At 40.6% G+C, this 20,380-nt stretch overlaps 1 protein-coding gene across 1 annotated transcript in view; it reads left to right on the top strand.

The window, feature by feature from the left end:
- The first annotated feature begins 11,250 nt into the window (after window positions 1–11,250).
- The window catches only part of LOC139730479 (uncharacterized), a 93,587-nt gene continuing 84,457 nt past the window's right edge, over window positions 11,251–20,380 (top strand). Inside the window, exon 1 of the mRNA XM_071641322.1 lies at window positions 11,251–11,358. Coding sequence (XP_071497423.1) covers window positions 11,343–11,358 — 16 coding nt within the window. The 5' untranslated portion in view covers window positions 11,251–11,342. The remainder of the gene's footprint in view (window positions 11,359–20,380) is intronic.

Raw genomic sequence — 20,380 nt, 5'->3', positions numbered from 1 at the left:
TATGATAAAATAAATTTTACTTTACATAAAAATTAGTTTTTCATTTACTAGCACAGATTCAACAGTAAAGCTGACTGCTCCTTTGTTATGAATCATGGTATCATATTTGCTATATATTCAATTCAATTCAATTCAATTCAATTCAATTCAATTCAATTCAATTCAATTCAATTTTATTGTCCGTTTCTGGAAATTTGTTTTGTTTGCATGCACATCTGTTACATCGATACCTTATACATATACAAAGCACACGTACGCATTGTAACATAGATACATAGACATGATAGAAATACAAAAGATATACATCAATACAATATTACTATCATTGTCATAGATATATAACATCAAAGAAGTATTAATCTGTATGAGTCAACATTGTATTGGATGTGGTGTGCATAATTAATATAATCGATTATACGGGTGTATGTGTCAATTGATATTTGGTACGTTTGCATGCATATCCGGTTACATCGATACATTATACATATACAAAGCACACACATACATTGTAGTATAGGTACATAAACATGATAGACATACAAGGATATACAGCGATACAATATCGCTATCATTACCTTAAAAATATGACATCAAAGAAGTATTAATATCTATGAGTCAACCTTGTATTGGATGTGATATGCATAATAATATATGCGAGTGTATAGATATACTGTATGTCAATTGATTCCAATCTGCCAGCCAGTATTTTATTGTATCAAAGTTATTAGTAAATAAGATTTCAAAGTACTCCATTAATACTCACATGAAAAGAAGTAATTAGTTCATATGCAATGAAAATAAAAATAACAACAACTGATTTTGACAACTGGAGCGAGTGGATTGACAGACACTCTCTTCCACTGAGGCTATTTGCGTATGATTCGCAAATGAGTACTTGACCGTGTGTCCGTTTCATGAAGTAATCACATAAAATTCTTTACATAAATCTCAGAGTGGCCAAAGTCGCTCATAATCATAAGTAGAACTGGGAGTCTTTCAACCAAATGAAGTAAGATACATTCCATGAAGCCTCTCCCATCGGAATTTACATGAAATGGACCCCACGAAAATAATTGCCCGAATGCACGAAGGTGGTTTAAACTTATATATGGCACAAAATTTGTACCATGGTCTAAAATTAGCGTGTGAAGTTTGATTTATGTACTCACTGACCCTCATGGGGTAAGGAGTCCAATGTAAATTGGAAATAACAAAATTGAACAATTTCAAATAAAACTAACTTACATACATGTTTAATACAAATATGTACAAGATATCACCATGATTATCAAATACAATTTGCATAAAAGTATGTTATGAATAATTATACAAATGCAGGGGCGGATCCAGGAATTCCGTAATGAGGGGGCGTGTTTACAAAATTAAAGGGGGGCGCATGCACCCCTCCCCCATTTTTTTCTTGCGGTTCCTCCCGGATCCGCCCCTGCAAATGTAAATCTATGACGTAACTTACGAACAATGCAGGCACTGTCTGATGCAAATAATCACACAAAGGATACATATAATATACTAAATCAAACGAAATAATAAAGTGTTCAGTAACTAAAAAAAGACATCATTACTTCACAAAACCTCGAGATGTTTGACAGTTTTTTTTTTCTGAGTGGAATTGAACAATTGATCATATCTAAATGTGTGAGGATATTTCCTTTAATACTTCTTGAGAAATGTTTTACGTTCCTTCTTAAAGAAGGAACACACAAACAAATAATGGAATTCATCCCTAATATCGTTTTTAGAACAATGAGTACACAGACATTCAATTCGTGAAATGTCTTTGTGACGCCTAGACACTATCGGAAGCTTATAATTGAGGCAACGAAAACGTGTTAGAGATTTCCTATTATTTTCATTAGACGAATCAGGTACTTGTCAAAGCATTATCGCTGCTTAAAAAATTTATAAACAGTGCAATTGATTGTTTAGCTCAGCATCATTGCGCCACTCATAGCTGACTCATATCTTTAATTTTTGTACTACTATTCTTTTGAATGTAGATAAAGACAGGTTACTTGCTGACTCTTCCACACGTTTGACAGGCCCAGGCCATCCAGAATATTCGTAATTTTGAAAATCCAACCCATCTGATTTTTCCCTTTCAAAAGGAGAAAATTCAAAGCTATAAATAATGCTTGATAATTTAGCTGATTTCCCATTTACGAGATGGATACCAGAAACAATTACTGTAGCATTCGACTATCGACATTCCTTTTTTTAGTTTGTAGCTCCCAAGTTCACCATAAGTTATACAATTTGGAATTCTCTTGTTCAGATCAAGCAATTCTTTACAGAACTTCAAATAAAACGGTTAAATTTGAATGAAGTTTTCAAAAACCCCAAATCTCATACCCATAACAGTATAGCGTGAAATAGGCCTACCTTTGACATGCTTGCTACTGTCCATCTGTTGGCTTACGCAATCTGTCAATTGTATTATGCAGAAGAAATTTGCACGGTTTCGTGAATTTGGGTCATATTAACGTGTCTGTCACTGCAGCAGTATGCAGTGAAGAGACGTAAGAGTTCTTACTCTATTTCATCGCTATTTCTCGCGTAGTATATATTGCTCAGATGTATTCTGAATACAACTTGTGTACTGTGATATTTATGACTCATGGTGACAATTTTTGTACATATGATAGGCGGGTATGCTGTTACAGAATTGGATAGATGTACATACATAGACACACACATGTATACTGCAACTCGATGTTTGATATGCAACTCACAGCACTGCCCCTATATTATAGACCCCCTATTGTTAATTATTTGTATGTCTCTCCAGCCTTTAGTATGTCTCAGAGTTGGACGCTTAGGTGTTATCTTAAAGGGATGGTACAGTATTGGTGGGATGAGAATTGGGCTTTTAACTCTTTGCGAGATACCAAGAACACATGATGTAGTACAGAGCATACCATTTTAAGAGGAATTAAAAGTTATTTGATGAAAATCAGGTTTGGAATGACTGAAACATCAAAAACAAAGAAAAACAAAGCGATCGTAATAAAGTGTGGGTCCCACACTTTATCAGAATCGCTCTTTTTTTGGATATCTCAGCCATTTCAAAACCAACTTTCATCAAATAAACGTTTAATTCCTCAAAGAATTACATGCTCTTTCATATTTCATTAGAAAGTTTCTCATTAAACAAAAAATGTTAGAAAAATGAAAATAGGTCTCAACCAAAACTGTATGATCCCTTTAATAGTCATAAACTTGACATCCAAATCACACAAACAAAGGTCCCTTTTACAATGTGTAGTCCCCCATTGTTTGAACCCAATTTTGCTGGTAGCCTTGGCGTTGGATCTGTATTAGCTTTGGCAATAACCTTGGCTTGAAAAGCTAGCAAGAAAGCCAAGCTGGTTAGTATTCTCCTCGAACGCCAGCATGATAAGATCACCAAGCTCAAACCTCGTACTTTTCGAAAATAAAGCTAAACATTTTCTTTATATTTTACAGTAACCTCATTGAGTGTGAAATTAGTATAATGACAATATTGTTTTCATTTTAATTACACAATGTGTTGTAAATAAACGTTTGAAGAGTTTTTGCGTAAAGTTTAAGCTGTCTGCTTTTAAGCTTTCTTGCTTTGATTTCTTCGTCATCAGAATATTCAATACATATTCTATAGTGTCTCGATACACATAACTACAGTGTATGATTATTAGAGTGACCCTGACACCTTTAAGATGAAGTATGTAATTTGGTTTGTAATATTCGATATCGACATTCTAGTCCAGGCGCAGCGACCCAGAAAAAATGACTTCGTTCAACCCACCCCGCAGAAAAGGTTTGACTGCATGGGGTGATCGGTTGGACCCTCTGGAACACCCCTAGGTAGTATGTGATATCAAATTGTGGTATCAATGAAATTTTACAGGCCATTTTAGTTGCGACATGACCATATTCTTCGAGGAAGCGTCTGCGCACACTAAGACTACTACACGTACCACTAGCGCTGCTACAGGCGCCAATGCCAGTGGTGCGTGTCTTAAGGGCTTTTTACACTTGTGTTTTTTAACCCCCGGACTTTCTCTGACCAGGACTATCGTTAGTCCCGTACCAATTTTTTCAGCTTTTTACACTCGCCAATTAGTCCCGTACTATCTCTTGTCCGGGGCTAAGGAGAAAACTGACCTTTTTACACTCGTATTTCTTAGCCCCGGACTTATGGGGTTTATAATTTAATTATAAGCGAATAGTCAAGGCGCTAATTCATGTATGGGGCTTTATAAAGGAGTTCGTTCAACCCACCCCGCAGAAAAGGTTTGACCAGACAAGGTGGTAGATGGGACCTCTATGAACATCCCCAGGTAGTATGTGGTTCCAAATTGTGGTGTCAGTAGAATTTTACTGGCCACTTTTCATGATTATTTGTTGGAACAAACGTAAAAGAGTCTGCGCACGCCAAGACTATTACCCGCACCACTAGCACTGCTACAGGCGCCAATGCCAGTGCTGAGTGTAGTATGATTGTAGTCTTAACGCACACAAAGATTATTTGTGTTTAACACAATCTTTGATGTAACTTTACAGCATGTTGGTTATGATTGATAATCTAAATGTGTGTGATGTTGTCATTTCGGTAGTTTGATCAATTACATCAATATATGTTCGACCGAAATAAGAAGCAGTTATAAGCATAAAGCAAAATATGATATATACGTCAGCCTTTAGGTGGTGTACTTATTAACTATACCGATCTCTATTATATTCGCACTTGTAAAATAGTCTTTTAGAATTAGTCACTCTTGTTATTTGTATCTTCGTTCTAAAACTTAAAACTACAACTTTTTCTGTTTGTTTCATTCTAGTATTTTATCTACTCTCCTAGTGTCCTACTCTCCTACTGGCTTTCTGCTGTTCATCTTCTGTTCGTCTTCTGCATTTCCACTGAAGTACGACTTTCGTTGAACCACTTCGAGAGTGATGATCGCAATAATTCGTTTCGCGAACTTTGCCCCATAGACAAGTTGGACTGTTGAATCAATTTCTTTAGGAGTGTTTTGTCATATTCGAACTCGACCGAAACTCCTCACTTAGCAAATCGCATGAGGCAGCCACAGTGTCAATAGTAGGAATTACGGACCGCTCCCAGCTAAGCCCCAGTCACATAATGCTCTGCGTCCGGCGTTACGTCCAAAAAAAGTCATTTTTTTCTGCGGACTCCCGCGGATCCTTTGCCGTCACCAGAAAATTTGTTCAAAACGTACGGGGGAAAAATGCGGGCGATACGAACAGATACGACCAGATGCGAATACTTGCGTCCACTTGCGGATATTCTTACGGATTGGCACATAATAGTTTTGAACACTTGCGGAGAGTTGCGGATATTTTCGGATAGTTACGGATAGTTACAGATTGTTATATATAATTATGGACAATATGGTTTTCTCTGACGATCCCTGCTAAGTCAGTGTATTATGACAGCAAGGTTAGCACATATTGGACTGTCTTGCATTGTACACTGGGGAAAACTGAAATTGAATGACGTATAATACAAGTTGTGAAAAAATTCGTAATCCTATAATTTGCTTTACCAGGAATAAAAGGTATATGAAATTTTGAACTTGAAGTTGCAATTTTATTTGTGCAACTCAAATAATATATGATTAAGCGTCATAAATGTAAAGAATACATAACATAATTATACCACAAATAAAATACAATATAGATCGATAAGTTAAACATTAGAGAAGCAGTCATAGAATAGACAAACTGTGGTTACGCTGTCATCGTGCAGCGATATTCATGACTTTTATACTGGGTTATGTTAAGGAGAGTTTTATAATAAATAAATGCTTATCAAATTTCCAGAAAAAAAAGACATTAGGACTTTCAAACACCCCTCCGACACACAAGTACAATATATATATATATATATATATATATATATATATATATATACTGTTAAACAGTAGGAGTATCATATTTTTGACCGTATATAACTCGAGTTTGTTTTCTGTAACGCCCCCTTTCTTTCATACCTGTCATGTTAGGCCTACATGTACCAATACTACAGATTAACTTCATCTTCTTACAGTCATGACAGCACAAGTTAGATGCAGACGTATTTCTCAAGAAGAAAGAAAAAGAATTATAGGAACATTTGATGATCATAACCTTGAATTCTATAGAACTGGCCGACACACTCAGAATAAAGCGCTCAACGGCCAGATAAGTTGTGGCCACATGATGCACTATCTTCGGACTAAAAGACTCACTAAACACATTGAAGAAAAAAAAAAATGTTGCCAAAATCTCTAAAATGAGTATGAAAATAAGAAATGTAATGACGCTTGCAAACAATAACTTTGTTGAAAAAAAAAAAAACTGAAGAAAGAACCAAAGCATAAACATGCGTACTACACTGACTGCAAAAGATGTTAAATTGGATGCCCAAAATTGAATTGAATGAACGAGTGCAGCATGTCCGTGATCACGTGACTATATCATTCTAAATTGAATGAAAAATAACGAAATGGTGCTTGTTTTACGAATTTCAATTGAAAAAGTATTGATTAGAATGAGGAGGAAGGTAATTTGAATGCTCCAAAATGAATTTGATTGAAGAGATCATAAAATTGAACTACCGAACATGTCATCTACGCTAAATTTTGCTAAATTGCATGCAGCAATTAGGAATTGGACTGACAAAAGTGCGAAATTGGCCGGGAAAACCTATATTAGATTCGTTCTCATTTTATATAGTTATCGTTTGTCCCACACCTTCCCCGGCCAGAAAAGTGAATAAAATCCTGTCATCCCATCCCCTACCCAAAATATTGCCTTTTTCGAAAAAAATACATATTCAAAGAGTGCAAGAAAAAAAGTTCAGCACAAGGACAACCGATGTCATGAGTAGTCCTATGGGTGCCACCTGAAATGATCATTTCATAATTTGACCATGCTGTTCTGCCTCTCCACCGCTCCGACTGTGTTGTAGCATTCCTTCAGTTAATGTGCTGCAGCTTGGCAACATGAGTTGTGTGGCTTCCCACGAGTCTCTGTGTTCCCATGCGAGTGGAAAACGGAAAACGTCGAAGGACGTAATCGTCCGCAGCATCCGTAACTGTCCGCAAATATCCGTAAGCGGAGGAAAGTGTTGTGATACGTTAACTTGCGGTTATTTTCGGATATTTACGGTGGACGTGAACGAACGCAAACGGACGGGAGGCAAAACTTTTTGCGGATGGTCTACATCCAAGCTACGGGTAGTTACGTTCAGTTACGGATAGTTACGTTTGGTTACGGTTACTTGCGTAAGTTTGCATCCGTGGAGTCCCTCTGCGAAATTTTGAACATTTCAAAATTTCGCAGGCTTGCCGCCGTCATTTTGCGTTTCTTTACGGATGAGTTACGGACAGTTACGTCTACACACGTCCTGCGGATGCCCGCGTCCACGCTGCGTCCCCCTGCGTCCACCCATTCGTATCTATCCGCGGCGGACGTAACCCATTGTAAATCGCTGTGTGACTGGGGCATAAGCCAAAGTTGGGGTTAGTAGTCGGATCTCAGTCCGTGATGGGGCTATATCACGCGGTGGTGCTAGTGCGGTCACTTTCTAACGACGATAGGGATGTCATCCCAGCCGGTTTTACCAGCAGATACCCACAGATATAGTGGTAAATGAACTGCTTCAGTAGTTGTGACATTGTGTTTGTAGGAAACATACTTTCTTCAGTGATAGTAAGTAACGAAAAGTGTTTCGGTTATTGTTATAGATTAGATGGCCGTCGTTATATTGATTTTAAAGTAGGGCCTACATGATTTTTAAGGCAATTACAATGATTTGCTCTAGTGCTCTGGCTATTGAGTATTAGGTTGATTGTAACATTCGAAGGGTTTACCCCAAGGGTAACGACCCACTGCTCAAGGCAGAGACGAGAGGGAAGACAGGGGAGATCGTGGACATTAGGCATTTCGCTGGATGCTGAGTACACTCGGGTCGAGGTGATAACTTGAACGTCACGAGGTGAACACGATCCAATCATCACATCATAGCCAGAAAGCCACTGAGCTATCGGCAACTTATTATTCACTATCAAAATTCATTTTTTTTGGGGGGGGGGGTAATTTGTTGTAAGAATCAAAGGCATAGACGATTAAAGCATTATTTTCAGTTTACTGTACAGTATATCGTATTCTTCATTTCGTTCTTGAGTGAATTGACGCCAGCCAAATGTTTTTAGAGATCGTTTTGTTTGTTCCATTTCATGTCCATTTTAAGAAATGGAAATTGGACCAATTCTGTGGTGACAACACTGAAATATATTGTATTGCATGAATAATACCCTTCTGGTCAGAATAAATCCCCAGTTACAAAATTCAGCCAAAAAGTTTTTGACGTAGGATAAAGCCTTGTTAACATGTTTCCCTGTATATGCAACCAATCAGTATTAAGTGTTTTGCCAAACATTCTATTAGCTATCATTGTCGTGCAGATGGTATACAACTGTCTTGAACCTATACTGTGTCTTCATTGTCATCCACCTTTGCAAAATATGAAGGATGTTTGCAGACTTGAAAATCCGGCTTGCATCCAATGAACTTTACCTGAATGATGATAAATCTGAGTATTTGTCATTGGGTTCAAAGAACATGTTAAATAGGGTCAATTATCAAAACAAATATTGCCGTTTAAGATTAGTTGCAGTTTATTACACGCCGGTTCAAGCCATGTAAATTATGCTAGATTCTTTAAACATATTGGAATATAATTACCTTCTGTTTATGTACAATACTATATGATATTGGAATCTGAATGGGTTGCTGCATGTCCTATATTTTCAGATCCCGCCCTTGCCATGACCAATATACGACTTGACGCTTTGTCGAAATACACTTTGTATCAACAAAATACTAAATAAAAAACCAATGTATTGTAAACCTTAATTTACTGCTATGATAACTGCCCGTTGCATACGAAACCACGTAGTGCATATCTGAAAGTTTGAGTAAGACTTCAAAATGTATCATGAGAGTCAGGAATATCCGTCAGTGAAGACGTTACATCAATGTCATGACAATGTAATTATTATACACCATAATGCAATGTATGCCATAACATGGAACCAAGGAGCTGTAATTCCCTATAGACACTATAGTTAAACTATAATCATGATAATCAAGCACTGTGCTTACTGCTCTTGTAATATTCATGCATATGAATTGAATTTGATACTTGACTTGAATTTATTTGTCATATATCACGATAAATCCAAATACAATGCGTATCATTGGACAAAAAATCATCGAAATCATCAGATTACAATTCCAAACATACAAGCATTTATAGGTACAGAAAAATGCAATGATTATATGCATGACCAACTAGATCTAGCAGCTCATTGATTTGTTCTTGTTTGCCTTGGGTATAAGAAACGCACTCCTCCTCATATGGTGCAGCGAGGCTTTCAAGCGTAGTGACATATCTAAATTTTGTTACAACAGCAGAGAAGCTAAATTGACCTATATCGACGTAATCAAGCATAGAATTCAGTGTTCTAGTAGCAGGCGTGATAAAAAGTCATGAGGTACAAAACTCTGGCTCGATTTAAATCAACAGCCTCCTGATCGCGGGACAGGCGTCTTACCCAATAGACGACCCAGCTTCCGCCCGATAGATAGTGCTGGTTGTAATCGCTTTAGCATGGTACACTCTTTCCTGCTTTGAGTTTTTGATTATTTACGTCGATGAAGGGGGATTAAATCAGTTGCAATTTAATTGTTAAAAAACCCCAACAACAACAACAACTTAACGGTAGGATTCAAGTATAGTAGCCTATCACTCGGCGATGTAATGTCTTTGTCATCTTTGCGTGTAGTGATACACTGTATATGTATGTATTGTGTGTGTGTGTGTGTGTGTGTGTGCATACGTGTGAGTGTGTCGTGTGTGTGTGTGTGCTTGTGTCTGCGTGTTTGTGCGGTAGAGAATACCAGAGCAATTACAGTGCATACATAAAATGAAAGAGGCGCCTATCATTGACGGGAAAACGGATGAGCAATCTTTTCAAGCATGATGGCAGGAAAGTGTTGAGGTGGAGTCCTGGATTTGTTTTTTATATGCGCATGAGTTTCGCATGAAACAAATTCTCAAGGGTAGGTAGATCTATAACATTAATGTGTTAACCAACGGCTCTTGGTTTTTCAACACATAATTATAACTGTCATTAATTCAATAAGGAAATGTTTAAGTATATAATTATATGGTTACGTGATTTTCATTTTTGAATACCTGGTACCTCACATACGCGAGATCTCAAATTTGTGCTTACGTAATAGAGAGAATGTATTGCATGCATATCTGACGCAATAACTCCTCCACTCCACTCTCGTCTATCTTTGGTCTTCTTTAACCAAGCAACGGTCCTTGCAGTGACTTAATACACATGGTATTATACCTCATACACCTCTTTAACATAACTTATAAGTTATATCATACTGTATAGAAGTGGTTGGAGTTTGAGAATACACAACGGATACAAATAGTTTTACCAGATACTGAGATAGTAAGCTGAACATACGGACTGGAGCGGAATGTATTACGATTAGGGATTGACAGAGTAGTACTGTAATTGTGAAAGAGAAAATGTATGCAAACAACACTGAATGTTAGGGAAGTGGTTGGAAAAAATATACTTAAAACAAATCGAACCACACCCATTCAGCCACTGCTGTACTCTGCACATTGCATCGTGTCGAGGGGACTTTGCTGGGAATAACATACTCAACCCGACCAGTCATAGCTTTGTTTGCGAACACGTCTCACGCACCGGTATATATTTGAATACTTTATCAAGTCAAGAGAAGAAACATAAAAGTACAAAAGGAAAGAATTGACTGTGCCTTCCAGTCATGACAGACATCAATAATTTCTTTTCTTGCCAGACCCATACAATTACTTATTGCAATTCTCACATGACAGTACAGATGTAAAGGAAATTTCACCTTAGAGCAGCGTTCTTGAATGGTACGTATGGGTAGGCCTGCCCTTGTGGATTCATGGGGCTACTAAAATGGTGGACTGGTATAATACAACATGTGGGCCGTTCGGGTTTATACCAAATGACGGGTAGCGGGGATTCCCCGGATGACAGAGTGTTTGTCAGGGGGGAAGAGTTCTAACAATAGCCTTTTGTCGCTCTGCTGTGCTTTCGTGATTATTACATTGTGACACAGTTCGTTGTATATCTAGGCAGATAGCTAAAGTTCAATTGATCGTAATGACCAGATAGTGCAAACAGAACGTCTAGTGGCCCGCCATTTTCTGTACCGTTGTGTGTCGTGTTTGGTGACTATATGAAAACTGAATTATGGATTTAAGCAGCGGTGAGTACTGAATAGGCCTACTATGACATAAATGATGCCATCAGTGATGTTGCGGTATGTCTGGTCTCCAAATTTATCATTCGTAGAAATGTATTAAAAAGCACTGTACAGAATGCTCACAATGGCTGAACATGTCCCGGGAACATGTACTCAATGCAAACCGCGTTTTGTGCTTGGTCGAGGACATGTGATGTGCACATAATCAATTTATACCTATACGCTAAACAATGATGCTACCTTTTATAAACTGTGGGTAGTATATTTCTGTTTGGACACTAATCTTTAACTCTCCGATTTTGTCGTGCATGAACATGTGTAACGTTTCAGTTATGTGAAATTATGTGTAATTATTATTGAAATATGACTTAATCGAAAAATCGAAATGATCAGATTTAGTGAAATAGTACTAGTATTTAGCAATGATTTGTAGTACGGGGAACCTAGCAATATACTGCTCTGCACATTGCTTCATGTCTGGGGGACTTTGGTTGGCAATATACTTATGTAAATATTGACTTCTAAAATAAGATTAAAATGATGTAGTATGCCTGAGAGTTTAGGGTGAGAAAATGAATAGCAAGGGTGATGTTGTATATTGCTTAAAAGAGAAGGCATCAAAGTGACAAATAGTGGTTTAAATCACATTACATTTATCATGAAAAGAACTTATTTTTCCTTCACGGCTGTAGGAAGCAAAATAAAGTGGCTTTGTAACTTTACGACATACGCAAGAATATCAACGTTCCACTTCCTATGTATCAAACGTCGTCGAAACTGCTGACACACTGGTACTGTCCGCTGAACTCACAACTACCCCTGAGGGTTTGTGGAGCCGGGATTTGTGTTAACACTGGGAAATGCACGCACGTCTCGCAGGGAAATGGACAAACGTTCAACTTCAACGGGAAATGAACTTTTACAGTAATCATATAGCCTACTTCAATGGTGTTACCTATCGATTCTAATTTTCGGGGTGTCACACCTAGGGTTCAACTTAGGACTGCTATGCTCTATATAATTATAATAATAGAGAGACTCGTATAAAGCGCTCATTCTACCTAAAAGAGATACTAACAGCGCTGTAGAACAGGGTACATATGTATCATAATGCAGAGTATCACAGAAGATTATCTAGGAACAATAAACAAACAAACAATATACGTACATAATAAAATATATACATACAGGTAAGCAATTGTTAATTTAAATTGAAAAGATAGGTCTTGAGGTTCTTTTTAAAAGCATCAATAGAAGATGCTTGTCGAAGAGATTTTGGCAGGTTATTCCAAAGTTTTGGGCCCAGGTATGAGAAAGCACGACCCCCAACTACGCTTGATTCGAGATACCTGTAATTTTTGCGAGTTCGATGAACGGAGATTTCGTGGTGGTTGGTGAAGATGAAGAGTATTTTGAAGATTGGTTGGGGCAAATTTGTGCGATGTACGGTAGACAATAAGAAGAATCTTGAAGTTAACACATTTTTCTACAGGGAGCCAGTGTAGGGACCGAAGGATTGGATTATTTGTGTACATGTAGTTTTCTTCGTGAAAGTAAGTAATCTAGCGGCACAATTCTGAAGACGTTGCAGTTTACTGAGTTCTTTTTGTGGAAGGCTGCAAAACAGAGAATTGCAAAAATCTAGACGAGACGAAATAAGAGCATGCATCAGTTTATCTGCTGCTGATCTAGTTAGATATCACCGAATTGAGCCCAGGTTACGCATATGAAATCTTACAGAAATATGAAATTACGTGCATTCCGTGTGACCTGCGTGTTAGGCGCATTCGAGTGGCGAGTGATTGCTTCAAGTCGGTGAAAGAATCTCTCTGAAGGAATTTGATATGGCAGAAGTCCCACAGAATGTCATTATCTTAACCGCAGCTGACTCTCTACTAACCAGCAGAAAGACAGTAACTGATCCTCATCAGCATGCATGCAATTTGCTCGTATAGCTCGCTCCACGCCCGCAGAACTGACCAGCTACACGGATAAAGGAAGTTTCGACATCGTCCCTTCCCAGTAAAACACCCATATTACGCTCGTAGAATGTCCGCAGTTGACATGCGCTTCTAGGGCCCGTTGCATAAAAGTTACTATTATGGTAACTTTGCCATCCAATGGTACTTCCATGGAATTCTTGATTTTAATTGGCTGTTGAGCATTGTTGCCATGGTAGTTACCATTGGATGGCAAAGTTACCATAATAGTAACTTTTATGCAACGGGCCCCTGGAGCGTGAGCATAGATCCACGGGCAACCTACGTACTTCAAGCGGGTCAACTGCATGTGACATGCGGCAGCTATGGGCTTCCTACTGGCCTTCTGCATGGACCTCTGAGGGCAATCCCCGCGACTCACCCGGTAAAAGTCTTGGTCATGCTCAAAACTTGGGTGCGGGTAAATCGGACTTGCGTGCGCACCTCCGGTCAACTACGGGCGAGATAGCCTATACGCACTAGGAACTGTTTGTGCAAGCCAACTGCTGGACAGAAGGTCCTGGCAGCATTTTTTTTTCACCGCAAGTCAACTTGCTAGGTTTTTCCTAGTCACGGTGTGACAAGGCCTTAAGCATGTGTAACCCGAATGTTACACTCCCGAGTTCATAAATAAAGAATATCACACCTGGGATTCAGTTTTGACAAAATAATCCAATGACAAACTTTATTAGCTTGTTTGTCGTTCAACAAAGTACATCATTCAATTCAATATGTTCACAGACTCAAAAGTAACCTTTGTTACATTAGCATAATTAAATATTTGCCAGTGTATGACGATATTTCGACTCGTTGCTGTCTCTTTGTCTCTCTCGCCGGTTATCCTGTCGACGAGCCCAGAGTAGTCGCAAACCAGTCGTACACGGTAGCTGATGCAATGCTCAGTAGCCGTCAGTCACGCTGAACCAAGCAAAGGCTGGCCAAAGCTCTCGTCCAAATATGTATCTAGTCAAAAGAATTTATAAGACACAGGACTTTCCTAATATATTGTCTTTCTAATCAATAATATTTCTTCAGGAGTATGGAAGTCCACTCCAAAATCTGATCTGATACATTGTCTCTACATATACATGCCTCATAAACATATGTGAGCGCATTAGACAATACAGATACAAATTCCAGTCACATACATTCAAATGTTTGTCAATTCATTTTGACATACAGGTGCTAAATACGGTCAGAATAACTTCTCTTCAGTTAAACATTTTCAGCATCCTGAATTATATCCAACACTGCTGCCACAAATAAAGCTTTGATCTATCTGATCGACTGGCAGTATAGTTGCTTCATCTGGGGTCGACAAATATTGTGACTCCGATTCAAATATTATAGTTTGAGTGGAAATAATGCTCCACGCACACAATAATTACACTGAGCAGTTGTACACCTTACCACGCATGTACAGTTAACATGTATACATTCTAAAGAGCATGAATGTATAACCTTTTTATATTCACAATGGCACAACTATTCCTCACATTTAGTTCTTTGCAAGGTTCTTCACATCTAGTGGCTAGTCCTCCCCCTCTAGAGTTAAACATTCCACAATTCAATAGTGCAGTGACCTCTGTCACTCACAGGGAACGGTCAGTGGACATAAATCTGTCAGTTCAGACGAGGGGGGGGGTGCTGCACATTGTAGACCTCAATGTTTACGAGCATAGCCTCACTTTCTCTGAGTGTGAGGGTCTACCGGGCATTTCAATATGTATGTAATCAAATTAAAATCTGACTTCTAATGCCAAGTCAGTTTCCCAATTTCATCTGTCTAATAATGAACTTGAGTGTATGCCTAATCATGTCCATTCATAAAACATTCGAAGCGCAAATACCTTGAAGTGCATTGCAATATATCTTCAAATAATATACAAGCAACAATCATCAATCATCAATACTTTTGGCATAACATATGATAACTTCGGAATTTATATATACATGATATCAGAGTCTTCTTCTTAACAAGCAACCTCCATGTCTATGGATTGGGGTTCATAATTACAAACACTCTCCAATGCAATACATAACATGAGAAATACAATGACTTACCTAGTCAAAAGAGCCAACACTCGTTTTCACTACAAGTTGCTCCACACGGCAGTCAGTGGATGTACGTGCCACAACCAGTTGTATCACAGGCACATAAAAATTGTATATAACAATACAGCTGATGCTTGTGGGGGTCTACCAGTGTTTTGTGGTAACCTCTCAGCAGATAAATGTGTGAAAAAACTTTCTGGATCACACAGTCGATGTAACAAGCAAAGTGGGTGCAGGCCTCAAAGCGCTGGCAGGAAGCAGATATGCCTATTTGCTCCAAAGCTATGGGCTTTTATAATTTTCTGTCTCTCTGTAAAATGTTAATATTACAAACTTTCTCGAGAAAATCAGAAACTTCCAGGAAGTTAACTGACCAGCAGAAATTTCATTGGTTCATGTTTCTATGACATCATTCAAAGTCTGCCTCATTGGCTAGAGGTCACTCATTCCCCTTGACTTCCAGGAACATTACTGACGTACTGGCCATCCACTTGGCCAGACAAAGTCTTAACATTGACCAAGGGCAGTAACGACAGGCTTTCCAGTCACTCTCGAGCATTCTGCCTACAGGGCTTTAAAGTTGCACTCCTGTGACCTTGGTCACTAGAGCTGCTGCCTAACCAGCATAGCTATATAACACATTGTTTATACTCATGCAAACACCGATCTAGTTAACATACTAGACAAATCGTATAGCATAAGTCATAAAAGCACTCAATTAGAATATAGAGACATAATTATATCTCATTTGCATAAATGATGTATTAAACATAACCACTGCACATACATATCTCTTATGCTGAAGTGCGTGGATCACACTTTGTTCTGAACACATGACATATCAAATAATAATCTTGCAAAAAGTCATATCCTTTCAGCCATTGATCATAGTAGCACAACAGTATCTGTAATATAAAAGGTAACACGAGCAAAGTAAATCTAGTAATGTATGGAGTTACTCTACTTTAAGGCACACGCAAAGCTAGCCTAAACAGTTCATTGGAAATTAGGGGGGGGGGGTATGTGAGAAGAAAGGAATAGGAGGGGACAGAATTTGGGCTAGACGTGCACTCTACGTCATTGTCACAGAAAATGTTGGTCTACAGTTAGAACCAGTCCACTCTGTATAGGCTTTGCCCATGGTAGGACACTGTCCCTAAATCCCAAAGCAACTACTACTTTGTCCTAGCAAGAATGACCTTCCTCTTCTGAGACATGGTCCTTTCGTTTCTCTTGATGTGCCTACACACCAACAAAAGGGAGGGGTGCTTAAAACAATATCCCTAGACTGGCTAGCTTGCTCCATCCTTGAGTTTTATTACACCTACATAGTCTAACACCAGCAGGGGCGTTTCACAGGGCTTGACCAGTCTCAATACACACAGGCTTACAATTGGACATTGGCTATTGGGGTCAAAGGCTGAAGGGGAAATCTTAAGACTAATCTTGGGGGTTACTAGTACACTGGTCGAGGGGTTGTTGGAAAACAGGTGGGGTACGGACGTCAGAGGAGGGATGAATGGAGGGGGTGGTGATAACAGTGACCATGGGTCTTCCAAGGAAGTAGGAATCTAGTCTGACGACATTTCTGGAGAAATCTTAGTAACCCAAATTTTGGTGGGGTTACATCCTCCCCTTTCAAACCAGGGTTCACTCCTGTGAACCTTTGATTAATCAAAGCCAAAGATCTTACGCTTAAGGTCAGCAAAAAATCCTGATGAAGTTGCTTGCCTAGCACCAGAGGGTTCACCAAGGGTATCGTACTGCATGCGTAGCGGCGGCCTTGAAGAGCGAGTTGAGCGCCTGATGGATTGCGGGGCAGGCTCTGAATCGATTGCTTGCTTTGCATTTTGCGCTTGCTCAGCCTCGGGCTCTGCTAGAGTATGAGGGGCGTTACCTCTGGACTCTGCGTCTGGGGGTAAAGGGCTAGTGTGTCTACTCTCTTCCTCCATGCTCTCCCCTCTCAAATCGGGTACTGCATCATCCGGTGTTGCTCTACCAGAACCACTGGATGCACTTGTGGCATCTATGCTGATGTCACTGCCAGCCTGGTTCTCTAAGTCTGAGTCGGTTGATGTCTCCTCAGTAGTGGGGTCAGGGGATAAAACGGAACCGCCGGAAACACCTGTGTCACTCACTACATCAGCTGTGTTGACCTGTTCAGGGGTCTCGCTGGTAGTCTCAGAGGGAATACTGGGAGGTTGGGAGGGGACAAACTCTGGCGCATTTACGTTAAGTACTGAATGTGGGCGGTTAATGTGCTTGCGTACACCCCTCATCACTTGAGTCTGAACTATCAGACTCTTCCTCACTCGGAGGGGCAATGGACCTTTTGGAACGGGTCCGATCAGCTGGATTCCTTTTCTTACCTGGTCTCTGGGTCTCTGAGTTATGGGCTGGGGCCTCATTCAAGTACTCTATGGGTAGGAGAAGGTTGCGGTGTAGGGTGCGTGTCCTACCAATCCCGTCTTCAGGTGCAACTTCGTAAACCGGCATATCAGGGTTGAGTCGCTTTGTGATGACATAAGGGTTCGCATACCATCTATCAGCTAATTTCTGCTTACCAGTCAGTCCAACGTTCCTGACAAGGACGCGATCGCCAGGTTTCAGGCCATTGGCTCGCACTTTCGCATCATAGCGGACCTTGTTGGCACTGGCAGACTTGTTGGATGCAGCTGACGCAAGTTTATACGCCCGCGTAAGTTGATCGCGCAAACCACTGACGTACTTCACGTGGTCAGTCCCAGTGAAATTGTCAGGGCTTGTGCCAAATCGCAGATCAACAGGCAGTCTAGCTTCCCTACCGAACATGAGGAAATAAGGTGAGAAACCAGTACTGTCATTCCTTGAACAATTGTAAGCGTGTACAAGTGCACTTACGTACTTGCTCCAATTTGCCTTCTTCTCCTCCTCCAGGGTCCCTAGCATGTCCAGTAGCGTTCTGTTGAAACGCTCAGGCTGAGGGTCTCCCTGGGGATGGTAAGGAGTTGTCCTTGATTTCTTAATGCCAAGGAGCCTTGACAGCTCATGGATCACTTTACTCTCAAAGTCCCTACCTTGATCAGAATGAAGGCGTTGGGGCAGACCATAATGTACAAAGAAGTTCTCCCACAGGACCTTGGCGACAGTGGCAGCAGTCTGATCCTTCGTTGGGAAGGCTTGTGCGTATCGTGTGTAGTGATCCGTCACTACCAAGATAGACTTCTTATTCGAGCGGTCTGGTTCTAGGGAGAGAAAGTCCATGCAAACCAGCTCCAGGGGGCTGGTTGTGTGAATACTCACCAATGGGGCTGCTGGCTTTGGAGGAGTCTTTCTTGCTATACAACGAGGGCAATGCTTGACCCACTCCGTAATGTCAGCACTCATCTTTGGCCAGTAGAACCTGTCTCTAGCCAACGCTATGGACTTCTCGATTCCAAGGTGGCCAACACTGTCGTGTATGCCCCTCATTGCCTCGACACGGCGCTGGGCAGGCAATACTAACTGGTGATGGCGGTTCCCTAAGGAGTCAGTGAAAGTTCTGTAGAGGACTCCTTTGCACAGAACTAGCCTGTCGAACTCGCGGAGTATCAGGGCAGCCTCTCTTGAAAGGCCGGTATAAGACTGTGGCCTCTCCCCACGTTCAACATAATCCCTGACTAGTTTCAGTTGCGGATCTGCCTTTTGAGCCTGTGCCCAGTCTACTACATTCAGGTCTGAGCCCTTCGCATACAGACCTGGGATAGACTCTGCACTGGCACACAGGGTCTCAACGTATGGCTGGCTTCTATGAGGAGAGTTGGCTGAAACATAATGCGTCTGACAGAAGGCAGAGAGTGTGGACACTTTCTCACCTGAGTCTGACGTCTCATGCAGCCTTGCCTCCAGATCACTAATCTTGCACTGCTGGCGAGCCTCAAACTCCTTGTCGAGGCCGGGAGGATGTGGTTTCCGTGACAGTACATCTGCTTCAATGTTCGTCTTTCCTGGCTTATAATGGATGGAAAAATCAAAGCAGGAAAGTGCAGCAAGCCATCTATGTCCTGTGGCATCGAGTTTTGCCGATGTCAGGACATATGTTAGTGGGTTATTATCAGTCATAACCCGCGCACCTTTTGCTGCATACAGATAATCCCTGAACTTGTCGGTAACTGCCCACTTTAGAGCAAGAAATTCCAGCTTGTGGGCTGGATAGTTCTTCTCACTGTGGGACAGTCCCCGACTTCCATATGCCACTGGACGAAGCTTACCTCCATGATCTTGATACAGGACACCACCCAGTCCATCACGGCTGGCATCAACATGGAGCACAAAGGGCTTTGACAGGTCTGCGAAGGCTAAGACTGGGGCTGTGACCAGACAATGCTTCAAAGCCTGAAAAGCATTCTCACACTCCTCAGTCCAAGCATCACCAAGGGGGTCACTTGCCTTTCGTGCATCCGGGCTCGGATCTTTCTTTGGAGGTGGACGTCCTCGCTTCCTGGGGTAAACGCACCCACTTGTAAGTGCGTTCAAAGGACGGGAAATCTTGGCATAGTCCTTTATGAATCGCCGGTAATAGCCAGCAAATCCTAAGAAAGACTTGACATGCCTCACTGTCTGTGGCCTGGGCCAGGTTCTTACATCGGCCACTTTGTCTGGGTCTGTCTGTACCCCAGCCTCGGAGACTACATGACCAAGGTACCTAACCGACTGACAGCAAAATTGGCATTTTTCTGGGGACACCTTCAAGCCAAATTGCTGCAACCTATCCAGTACCCTAGCCAGGCGCTCCTCCATTTCCTCCAGCGTTTTGGAGAAGATTATCAGGTCATCCATGTACACCAACACCTCTAACATGTTCAGACCTGACATGCACTTCTCCATCAGCCTCTGGAAGGTTGCTGGTGCTCCCTTCACCCCTTGGGGCATACGCTCGAACTGGTAAAACCCCAAAGGACAAGTGAAGGCCGTCTTCTCCTTGTCAGATTCACGCATCGGGATTTGATAGAATCCCGACTTTAAGTCGATAA

This window comes from Diadema antillarum, unplaced genomic scaffold (genome assembly GCF_040938485.1).
Source record: "Diadema antillarum isolate AM-2024a unplaced genomic scaffold, OU_Dant_1.0 seq00000315_RagTag, whole genome shotgun sequence".
NCBI classification, from domain to species: Eukaryota; Metazoa; Echinodermata; class Echinoidea; order Diadematoida; family Diadematidae; genus Diadema; species Diadema antillarum.
Note: the sequence above shows the minus strand (reverse complement) of the source record. Positions and strands in the feature narration are given on the sequence as shown.